The sequence below is a fragment of the Macaca fascicularis genome, chromosome 14 (assembly GCF_037993035.2).
Source record: "Macaca fascicularis isolate 582-1 chromosome 14, T2T-MFA8v1.1".
In the NCBI taxonomy this organism is placed as follows: Eukaryota; Metazoa; Chordata; class Mammalia; order Primates; family Cercopithecidae; genus Macaca; species Macaca fascicularis.
This window is the reverse complement of record NC_088388.1, coordinates 51,784,025-51,796,001: the sequence shown is the minus strand read 5'-3', so window position 1 is coordinate 51,796,001 and position 11,977 is coordinate 51,784,025. Positions and strand designations below refer to the sequence as shown.

The 11,977-nt window shown below is 46.5% G+C and overlaps 1 protein-coding gene across 1 annotated transcript in view; it reads left to right on the top strand.

The window, feature by feature from the left end:
- The first annotated feature begins 285 nt into the window (after positions 1-285).
- Positions 286-11,977, top strand: part of SPON1 (spondin 1) — a 296,524-nt gene continuing 284,832 nt past the window's right edge. Inside the window, exon 1 of the mRNA XM_005578559.4 lies at positions 286-725. Within this exon, the coding sequence (XP_005578616.2) occupies positions 488-725 (238 nt within the window). The 5' untranslated portion in view covers positions 286-487. The remainder of the gene's footprint in view (positions 726-11,977) is intronic.

Sequence of the window (11,977 nt, the reverse complement as noted above, 5' to 3'; positions counted from 1 at the left end):
CTTTCCTTCCTCTGAGCACCGTCCTCCAGAGGGTCCAGAGTGTAGCTGGGGGTTGGAGCAGCAGCCTCCTAGGCGATGGGACAGAGCCCACAGTGTCCGGTATGCCATGATTTCTTCGTCAGACCCTGGGAACCCAATGTCGCAAAATAAACACGGCCGCGTTGCTAATCGCCAGTTCGGAGGAAACAAAACAGCGCTGCGCTGGGGGATCTGGGCAAAATCAGCCCTCCCTCCTCCCGCTCCTTCGCCGCGGCCCTCCCCTCCTCGCGCTGCTCTGGTTCGCTTGACTCAGCTCAGCTCAGCGCAGCGCAGCGCAGCTCCGCGGTCGCCAAGCCGAGCCTGGCACGGTCTCCGAGTCGCCGACGCCGGCTCCGAGCTCCCTCTCTCCGCCCCGGCTCCGCCAGGTCGCGCCTTCGTCGGGACCACTTCGGGCAGGAGTCGCGTGGCCAAGGCCGGCGGCCGCGGCACAAAGTTGGGGGCCGCGAGGATGAGGCTGTCCCTGGCGCCCCTGAAGCTGAGCCGGACGCCGGCACTGCTGGCCCTGGTGCTGCCCCTGGCCGCGGCGCTGGCCTTCTCCGACGAGACCCTGGACAAAGTGCCCAAGTCAGAGGGCTACTGCAGCCGTATCCTGCGCGCCCAGGGCACGCGTCGCGAGGGCTACACCGAGTTCAGCCTCCGCGTGGAGGGCGACCCCGACTTCTATAAGCCGGGAACCAGCTACCGCGGTAAGTGGCCGCCCGGTGTGGCGTTGGGAGCGCGGGACCCGGTCCCCGGAGGGCGCCGACCTCGCGGTGCCGGAGGAGGGCGCGCGGTCTCCGGGCGCGCGGCACGGGTGCAGCCCAGCAAGGGCCCTTCTGTCCTGGCTGCCCTCGGCCCTTGCAGCTGCGAGCTCAGCGCGCATCCTAAGCCAGCGTACTGGGCCGTCGCGGGGGCCGCAGCCAGGAGAGGCAGCCCGCGTCTCCGACGCGCGGTTCCCAGGCGGAGCCACGCGTCACGCCGGCCTGACTGCAAGGGAGGCTCGCTTCTCCCCGGGCCGTCTGCAGGAGGGAGGTAAACCCGCCTTTCTCCAAATCGGTCTGGAGGGGATCCAGGTTTCTCTTGGTCGGGTCCCGGGCAAGGCAGCGACCCCAGCTTTCCCCACTCTGGCCCTGAAGGAGAGGGTACCCGATTCTCAAAGACCGGCCCCGGGCGGGACGGCCACTCCGGCTTCCCTAGATAGGACTCTTCAGGAGAAGGGACTTTGGCTTCTCCCTAACCGGTCCTGGGGCGCGAGAAGGAGGGGCAGGGACAGCCTAAAGCTCCTCGAAAGGGTCCTTGGAAAGAACCCCAAATTATTCTCTCGTGGTCCCAGACGAGATGGAGGATCTTGGGTTTCCAGAACAGGTTCCCAGTGGGGACAGGGTCCTTAAAGAGCTTTGGGTAAGCTCCGAACTGAAAGGGGAATTGGATGAAGATGGAAAGAGAAGCCCCGATGCCCAAGGCCTGCTCCCTGGAGGCCGGGGAACCTTGGCTCCGGCAGCTCGGAGTCTCCGCGTCCCAGGGATGTCGCGCCTACGCTGCTTGGCTGAGAGCTGGGTTTCGGGAGCTCAGGGAGGAGGTGTCTAAGCAGGTGAGCGCCTCCTGGGCGGGACAGGCAGCTCGACTAGCACCAACCTGAAGACGCCTGACTGTATCCCCAGGCCCGCCACCTCGCTCCTCAGCAGGGTCATCTCCCAGACATCGTTTCCCCGTGCAGCAGCCGCCGCTCTCCGGGTCGGGGACAGGTAACCAGGAAGGGAAGGGAGCCTGTCTGGCCTCACCTTGGGTCCCGCCAGGGAGCGTGTCCCCTCACCCTCGCCCCTTCATACGTCAGCTCTGGTGCTAAGCAGGGAGGAGCGGGTCATTGGGGCACCTGGTGGGGCAAATGGGCTCCCAGCTGCTGTACTTTCCTCCCCGCCTTCCCAGTTCCCCAGAGAGCCTTGGACGGAAGCGGTGGGAGCAACACAGGATAAAGTTTGGGGCAGTGTCAGCGGGCGCCAGGGCCACGCTGGAGACCAAAGCCAGGGGTCACCCTTCTTGGAGCGCTTTTCCCTCTTTCCCGGGTTTGTGTCCCCGACTTTCTCCACCCTGAGCTACCCCAAGCCGGCTCCTTGGTGCCCTTGGCACCTTGGCGTGCTGAGCACTTTGCGAGGAATAATCTGACCCTGGCGCGCAGCTCCACAAAGAAAGATTTTGGGCGGAGAACACCCCTCCCAGCCCGGGAGGGAGTGCGCGGCTTGGCACCCTGGCTGGAGCGAGCTGCGCCGACGGGCGGCGACTGCCACTCGGTGGAGCCGGGAGGCGGCCGATCCTCCCTGTGGACCGCAGGGAAGCGAGTGTGACCTCACTGGCCTTTTCAGCCCTCCCCAAAACTGAGGACCTGAGTTCACAGGGGAAACTGTCCCCGCTCCACGTAGCAGAGAAAGAAGTGGCTCTGGAGTCCAACAGACTTGGGTTTACTCGCTGTGTGACCCTGTGCAAGTCATTTAATTTCTCTGCACCAATTTCCTAGCAAAAAAAAAAAAAAAAAAAAAGCCAAACAGACAAACCAAAAAGCTCTCTTGGTGGTAGGGAGTAAATGAGTTTACAAAGGTGAGTGTGCCTGAGCTAAAAGAGATGCCTAATAAGCGTAGGAGTTCAATGTGAGGCCTTTATTGGTTTACTAATGGAGGTAGGTTCTTGATCAGATTTTTGTTTTTGAAGAGCATGTGTGCGTTTGAAAGCAGGTTTCCTCAGCTCTCCTCCAGTCCCATTCATCTACCAGTGAATGGTGGTTATTTGGGTCCTCATGAATTAATTGAATTAATGAATGAGGTATTTCTTCATATCAGGAGCCTTGCCTAAGACTGTTGCTAATCCAAGCCCAGGAGGATTGTTTCAGTGGCTTAGGCTAGTCTGGGGTTCAGGCCAAGTGTACCCAGTGTCTCTTTTCACACTAATCCTCCGTGTTTTAGTTGAGCATTGGCAGCTGGTGGCCCTAACACTGGGAAGGAGGTACAGCTGGTATTCACAGGGCTAAGGAGGTTTTAGAACTACCTAAAAGTCCAGGGCCAGCAGGTGGGGAACTGGATAGGGAGTGTCCTGGACTTTCACCCTTCAGGCTACTCCTGCCTAAACAGCTGTCTGGACTTTGACACCCCAACTCAGGCTATAGATTGGGCAATCATCTCTTCTCCCTTCTTATGGCTAAGAGACCTTGAAAGAGATCTTGCAGGAACCATGCTGATGTTTTCCAAGTAAATATTCTGCAATTAGCAAACCTGATTCCGCCACTCAAAGTTTGAAAGAAAAGTTGCTGGCCTAGTTTGTGACATTTTCTGCTGGCTCCTTCTTTCTTAGAATAATTATGTTAAAAGTAACTCGAACACATTCTGCTCATTGTCCTGACTTAAGGCTGCTAAGTTGGCATTCCCCTGGTGTTCTATTTGCTTTTTAATTTTTTCCTGAATTAGGATCCCTCACAATCCTTGGAATCAATGACTTGTTTTCCTGCCTCAAATCTTTGTCCACAGTATTCCAGTTCATCCCCAAGCAGCTTCTGTTCTTTGTGCCTGCTGTCTAAGTATAGTCTTTAGGTACTCTAGACCGGAATAAAATGGTCACTATTAAAAAAAGACTGAAACATGGGGTTTCTTCCCCAAAACCTGAATCCAGTTGAGATCATTATTTTGTCTTTTCCAAGTTGTTAGTATTATATTGATTTCCTTTTCTCTCCCACCACTTCTATTCTCCCTCCCTCTTCCCACAGTCCCCCCTCCCTCCAACGGCAATAATTGTGCTTTAGAAAGCTCTGAAAGGCCTGCTCTGTTTCTGACCAGGGCCTCCTTTGAAAAGGAGATTACAGTGATTAAAAATAACAAGTTGAGGATCCTCAAGGGGCTTCCCTTATATAGGAGGACAATTTGCAGGACCAGCCTTTCCCAGATCACAATTTCAAGCCAAATAGAAGAAAATCCACTGAAATGTTCAATAATTGATTGAAAATAAAAGAGGCTCTTTTGTCTTACCAGAGGTCTGTTTATTAGGAAAATAAAGTCAGACTCTGGCTAATGAGAGTGGCTTTTCCTAGATGTTTTTTAAAGGGACATTTCAAGGAACTTGATGGGAAAAGAATGTCCAGTAGAGGTTTCAAAAGCTGGTCCAACTTCAAGCATAATTGGGGGTTTTATCCTAAACTGAGAGGTTTGCAGACCTCCAAAGCTGCATGGCTCTTTCTTTGTCCCACACTGAGACACACATCGACCACAGGAGTAGACACCTCAGACTGGTGGAAAGCACACAGGCTTTGATGTTGGGTGGGTTGGTTTCAGGTCCTGCTTGGTCACATATTCACTGAAGCCACTTCACCTCTCTGAGCCAATTTCTCCATCTGTAAAATGAGGATGTTTTGATTTTTTCCCAGCATTCCTGTGAAAATTAGAAATAATTCACATCAAAAGAAATTGTCACACAGTGGTTGCTAAAAAAATATGAGATGATTATTTTGGAAATAGAAAAATACTTAGCGGCAAAGCCCTGGATAAGATATTGTGTTAAGTTCTTCCTACTCATCTCACTTATTCCTTATAGTACTTTGAGGAAGTTTCTGATCGTTACTATTTTACAGATAAGAAGACTAAATCTCAGAGAGGTTTAGTTCCTTACCCATGGTCACACAGCTAATAATCGGCAGAATCAGGATATGATCTCAGGTCTGTCTGACTCCTAAATCTGTGCTCTTAACCAGTCTTCTGTGTTGACTCAATGAAATTAGTTGGGAATAGAATGAAATTCACTCAGCTACCCTCAGCCTTCTGGATGGTGAGCCTTCCTTCAAGGAAAACAGAACAACAAATCAAGATAGTAACTGACATCTCTCAGGAGAATTACTTTATATTACTACAAAGTAATATAAAGTGATAAATCCTTATTCACATTTGCTCTTTTATTGGCTTCAATGTTGTATTTCCCCATAAATTAGAGGATTAATTTAGAATCATGAAGAACCTTGTCAGTCTTTGGCCAATTCCTTTTGTTCGTGGGGAAACAAAAGGAAATTGGATAGGGGGGAAGCAAAAAAACCCAGAAAGAAAAGAAAAAAGAAAAAACAGATTTTACTGTTGTTTTATTTTTACATACAGATGTTATATGACCATGCCTGCAAAATTATATGTTTGGAAAGGACATATTTAGGATCTGAGAAATTTACACAGGATGAGGTCTTTTAAACTATTTCCTGGATGGTGGAGTTTTTAAAAATGTAAATGCTGCTGATGATATTATAATTAAGCCACCCCTCCTACCTCTCTTCCCTTTTTTGCACCATTCCCCGCTTTTTTATTATGTAACTATTTTTTAACCGTTACTACTTTTAATAAGTATTTAGTACAAACTGATAATAAAAATTAGAAAATGCAGCTATAGCTAATGCTTAATGGTTGTGGAGATTGTTTATTGCTCTGAGTTTTAGGAAATGAAAGAAATAAAAACATACCAAAAAGCATATCGAAATGGAATTTTTCAAGGTTTAAAACTTGAGTACTTCCCCAATCACAGGTAAGTTGTTTCATTATAGCTGACTCTTTCAATTGCATCAAGAAGCTATAATCACTGATACATTTACCACTATGGGCTGGTATATGAGGAGCTTTTCACTCTCACACTGTCCATTTGCTTGTTATACAGACTCACACATATATATAGGTCAATATCAATTTCTGTTGTGAGATGGGGGGACTCTTACCATATTATATTAGTCATAGTACAGGCTAAGCTCATGTTACTAACAGAACCCAACACACAGTGTTTTAAACAAGAGGTAAATGGGAGATCCAGCACGATGGGAGGCTTTGCTCTATAAGGCCATCCAGGAACCAGGCTCCTTTTACCTTGTTCCCCTGATATCTTCTTGCACTCTGTTGTCTAGTTCATAGCTACTTAGCCATGTGTGGCTATGAAGTGCTTGAAATGTGGCTATTCTGAATTGAGATGTGCTGTAAGTATAAAATATGCAATGATTGTTGAAAATTTAGTATAAAAAGAGCAAACATCTCAATAATTTGTGTATTATTACATATTAAAATTATAATTGTATATATTAAGTAAAATACACTAGTTAAAACTAATTTTGCCTATTTTCACATATTTTAATGGATACCTGTTAACAAAATTAATTTCACCCAGCTTGAGCTTATTTCTACTAAACAGCACTGTTTTAAGTTGTTATTCTCCTCAGCACCATTACAGCCGAGGAGAACCACTGCACATCTGTATTCAGTCAGCATGCAGGGGACTGGGGGGAGAGGAAGTAGAGGACAGCAGTTTTCTTTTAATAATGTGACCCAGGAACTGCACCCAGCACTGCTAAACACACTCTGTTGGCAAAAATTAAGTCATGTGGTCATACCTAGCTGCAAGGGAGGCTGGGAAATATAGCATTTAGCTGGGTAGCCATGAGCCCAGTTAAAACTTGAAGGAGGATTTATTTTTCTAAAAGATGAAACAGAAAATAAATTTGTGAGGACCATATTAACTGTCTCTGTCACATATTTTCATGCACAGTCATGTAAAAACACAATATGTCTTATTCTCTCAGTGAAAGGTCATCTAGGTGCATGAACTTGACAACATATAAACTGATGTTCCTGCTAAGAATCAGCAGAGGAAGCCAGATGCAGTGGCTCACACCTATAACCTCAACACTTTGGGAGGCTGAGACAGGTGGATTGCTTAACCCCAGGAGTTCAAGATCAGCCTGTACAATATGGCAAAACCTCATCTCTACAAAAAAATACAAAAATTAGCTGGCTGTGGTGTCTCATGCCTGTGGACCCAGCTACTCAGGAGGCTGAGGCAGGAGGATCTCTTGAGCTGGGGAAGTTGAGGCTGCAGTGAGTAAAGATTGTGCCACTGCACCCAGTCTGGGTGACAAAGTGAGACTCTGTCTCAAAAGAAAGAAGGGAAAAAGAGCAGAGGCAGGAGTTCTGGGGTGTGTATGTGCAAGCATGTGTTGTGGTCTCTTTTGTCTCATTCTCCTTTCTCAATAAAAGAGGAAGTAGCAAAGAGGTGGTGTGGGAAGAGAAAAAGAAAAATGAAAACCCACTGGGGTATATATTCAGAATGAAAATGAAAGAAAATGTTTGAGTATGGCAGAGTTCCATTAAGATGGGACTAGAGGGCTAGATTCAAGAAGAGCCATGGAAAGCAAAAATCACATAAGTCAAAATTAATCCTTTGAAATTACACATAAGATAAAACCCAGATAGCAGCTTCAACCTAGCCTTATCTAAACACCCTACCCCCAATATTCCTGTAAGAGGAATAGAAACGAATTGGCATGTATCAAAAAGTCTAGCACTTCTAGTTTCCCTCCAGCATTGGAAGAGAGCAATGTTTCCTCAGTAGAGTAGCAGATAAACCCTTGGTTTGCTCTGATATGCAAGTACAAAATCCTCATCATATGATGGAGTGAGGGAGCTGAGAGGCTCATCTCATGCTCACTGAGCACATTCATGCATTGAATGGAGTGGCATGTGGCCCAAGTCATTTAAAGCATTACATTCTCTCTCTTTTCTCCTCCAGTAGTGTGCAATTGTGTTTGATTTTTACCAAATGCACCTCTCTTGGAGCATCTATAGTGTCAGGAAGCTTGCTATATCACACAAAAGGTTTTTTGTGATGCTTGCCAGCTCTTGCTGGTATAAAATGCCCCACTTTTACAGGATGTTTTGGCAGGGATGGAGTTGGGGTGCAGATAGGACAAGGCAAGGAGTTAAGTGAGACCACCAGAAGTCCTTTGCAAGGTCTATGTAGAGCAGGCTTCTACCTTTCACAGAATATTTATAACTTCCATGAAATCTTCAGGAAAACTTAAACAAGGGAACCACCCACATCTACTGATTTGCTTGAGGCTAGGAGACCCACAGGAAATAACTTGAACCCTCTCTACAGTTGTGGTTGAGATATTTGCAAATATGTCTCATGGACTGGGTGAGAGAAGCAGGGAAGAGTTCCAAGAACAAGTCACCATGTGTGGGGCAGGAGTGTGGGCAGATGGGCAGAGTAACAGTCACAGCAGGATGTATGAACCAAATGGTGATTCTAGGTGCTACAGGAAGCTCTCCCAACCCCTGACAACACTGTCCTTTGAATTTTCCAAATACACTAAGCTCATTCCCTCCCCAGGGCCTTCATCCTTGCTCTTCTTCATGCCTGGGATGGTTTTCCCCAGATCTTTGCATTGTTGACTGCTTATCTTTTAAGGGAATCTCTTTAAAGAGGCTTCTCTCACTACCAATTTATGTTTCCCATCACTTTTGCCTGATTTTGTTTACTTCATAGCCTTAAACACTCTCTGAAATTCTCTCATTTATTATCTGCTTCCTACAGCTAGAATACAAGCTTTATGAGAGCAAAGACTTTGTATTTCTTATTTGCCATTTTATCTTCAATTTCAGAACAGTGCCTGGGCATAGCAGGCATTAAATCATTATTTGTTGAGAAAAAAATAAAGTATCATTGAAGCCCCAAGAACCCTGGTACAAGCTCTCTAAGAGAGCTGGATGGAGGAAGGGGAAAGTGTTTCTCTCTCAGCCAGAGAGAAAGGTGAGCACCCAAAGGATGGCAGACAGGGGCAAGAAGCTCCAGGTGGTGGCGGCAGAGAGAAAGGATGCCCAATGCCACAGGGGCATTGGCCAGAGGCAGAGGGCAGATGGCCTGCATCCAGGGTGCAGACCACTAGGAGGGAGGAGAGAGTAGTTGCATGCATAGTGGAAGCAGAAACACTGTTGCTGTGGCGTGAAAAGCAGAGCAACAGCAGGCAAAAGGACAGAGGCAAGGGGCTGCCAACCTCAGAAACTGACTCTAAGAAACTGGCTCTGAGTATCTGGAGAAGTAGGGCTGAGGGGATTATTGAGCCATCAAACCTAGACACTAATTATTAAAGTGACTTTCCCTGGAACCAGCACGTGGTGGAGTCATTTGTAGTACTTTCCAAACCTAGCTATGCCTTTGGAGAGTGCAAAAACTAAACTAAAATTCAATTTAATTTTAAAACTTTCCTGGGCCCCACCCTAACAAAAGGCTGGATTCTAGGAATCTTATATTCTTTTTTCTCTCTCTCTTTTAAAGGAAAATGATAAGACGCAAAGAAAAGGTGTCCCCTTTTCTAGGAGCATGCTTCACCATCACCACCTCTCCTAGTCCCCAGCCCCAGTCTCCCACACACATTAGCACCTGGTCACATCATTACCGTATCTTGTTACTATGGGACACACGCACTTAGTGACCAGTGGAATATCCTCAAAGCCAACACGACTACAGCATTTCCTGCTTGGCAGTAGGGTGATGAGGAGAAGAGAACCATGAGTTTTCCTTAGGTAGCCACACTCACAGACTGGGGAAGCTTGAGCCAGGGCTGACTTGCTTGTACTTCTCTGCCACCAAAGTCTGCCTCCCATGTAACTTTCACACATCTGTCCAGAGTTCTGTCCTTTGGAATCAAGCAAAATGAGGTCTCCCCTGGGCCATATGTCAGCCCTTGAGATGTTTGTGAATAAAAAGCTGTTATGGCTTCTCTTCTGACTAAAATGCCCCATTTCTTTAACCATTCTTTGTGGGTTGCAGTTGCTTGCTCCCTTGTACTTTGTGCCCCAGATGTGGTCTGTTAGGGGCAGGACATAACAGAATGATTATCTCCTTGTCCTGGACATTGTGCTCGTGTGAAGCTTGCCAGGTCTTGTGTTTGCCATTTTGGCAGCTGTGCTGCAGTCTGGAATCACACTGAGCTTGCAGCCAACTCAAATTCCTGCAATTTTCTGGAAGGCCTGCTTCCCTCTTTAACCTAGACTGGTGAAAATGGTCCTTGAACATAAAATTTGACATGGTTTCTCGTTCGATTTAATCCAGCATGTTTGGATCCATCCCTGTAGCTGTCAGCCATTCGTGAATCTGTATTCGGTCACCAAGTGACTTATTCATATAATCTAATTTTGAATTATCCACAGTGTTGATAAGAAGGTCTTGTAAGTCTTTATCAATGAAGTTGATAAGAAAATTGAGCAACTTAGAGTCTAGGATAGAGCCCTCTGACATTCCTTGGAGTCCTTCCCTAAAGCTGATATTTAGCTAGGTTTGAAGTCAACAGATCTGCTGTCATCCCAATGACATTTACATACCAACTGCCACCCCCACCATAAGCCACCTCAGTTTAGTTCTAAATACTGTTTCCTGAGCCTGCTGGTGATTCTTATAGTTTAGGCAGAACGTTTTCTTTCTTTGCTTCAAAATTATCACCGCAAGTGATAGGAACAAAGTCAACCTAACTAAAACAGAAAAGGGAATGCACTGATTCCCATATTTGCAAAGCCCAGGGGTGGCTCTTTCTTCAGGCACAAATGGGTCTAGTGACTCAAATGGGGTCATTCCATCTCTCTCTCTCTCTCTGTCCCCCTTTCCCTCCTTCGCTCTCTATCTTTTTTTGTCCCTCGCTTCCACCTTTTCTGTCTTGCTCATTCCATCCTTAATCTCTTGGCTGTGTTTTGTCCTCATTTTTTCTTACTACAGATAAACTTTCTCCAAATGACAGGGAGGATAGCTGCCAGCAACCTTCAGTGAAAATCCTCTTAGCTCATCCTGTGACTAAGAGAAAAGCCCCTTTCCTTCTAACTACAAACTGAAACATCCCAGGGAAGATTGTGATTAGTCCAGCGTGGGTCACATGCCCAGGGCAATGGCATGGAGATAGACTGGCTCTGGATCGCAGTCACTTTTGTGACTTGATCTCTGAGGAGGGAGGACGAACTGTGATTGAAAGTCCCGGTGACCACAGGGTCAGAGTAGGGGCAGCAGTGGGGGTCCCCCAGAGCTTCCTGCCCTTGTCCACATTCCCAGATACGTTCTCTTGGCTGATACATCTCTACCTCTCCATTATTCCTCCTGCTATCCACATGCTGTTCAGCTCAGGACCCATTCATCTGGCTCTGAGCTGTTCCATGTTGAGGTCACACAAGGGGGAAAGGATTAACTTTTATTGAGCTGCTGCAGTGCACTTGATTGCATTATCTCCTTGAATCCTCATGACAAATCCACGAGATGATAATTATGATCCTTATTTCACAGAGGAGACTGATTTATTTTTTAATATATTTTATTGATTTAGCAAATGTTTTTATATACTTCCTATTACCAATTCATTAATTGTCATGATGATAACAGGAGGTACATACTATTAAATATTACTGCTGTTTTATAGGTAAGGATATGTAGACAAGGACGGCTTGAGTAACTTGCCCAAAATTACACATGATAAATGGGAAATTTGAAATAAGTCTGTTAGCTACGTCTGTTATAGAAAAAATGACCCTTACAAATTTAAGTATGCATGATCTTCAGTTTGAATGGGAGAAACTTCATCTCTGCCTGGGGATGCTGAGAGCACTGACCAAAGAAGGCCATCCAGGGGAACAGCATAATCCAACTCCACCATCCTCACCTGCTCACTTTTGGATTATCAGTCTTGCCTTCCAGTCTTCCAGGCCATCACCAGCAAATCTTTTCTTGCCTGATCCTGGCTAGGTGGCCTTAATTATTGTGCCAATTTTTTAAATAGAAATATATGAGTTGCAGTTCCTCAGAGCTCTGGAAGTTGTGCAGAGTAGAAAGGGGAGCACTGTGACTAACTTAATGCCCCAACAGTCTTTACAACTCCATGTTATAAGTTAAGGCAGAAGCTGAAGTGCATTGTGGTTGAGATGTGTAGCATGAAGACTGGGGCATTTCAGTAACACATAGCAGGTGGTTGGCAGGGGCTGGCCATAGGATGGAGCTGGGACTCAGGATCTTCTCATTGAGGTTGGGGTTCTATTAATAATTCTGAAACCCAAGAAACAGAGTGTGGAGGAAGATGGAACTGGACAAGATCCAATGAGGGTAATAGGCATAGAAGATGAATTTGGCTAATAGTTTATTAGAGTTTTTGTTA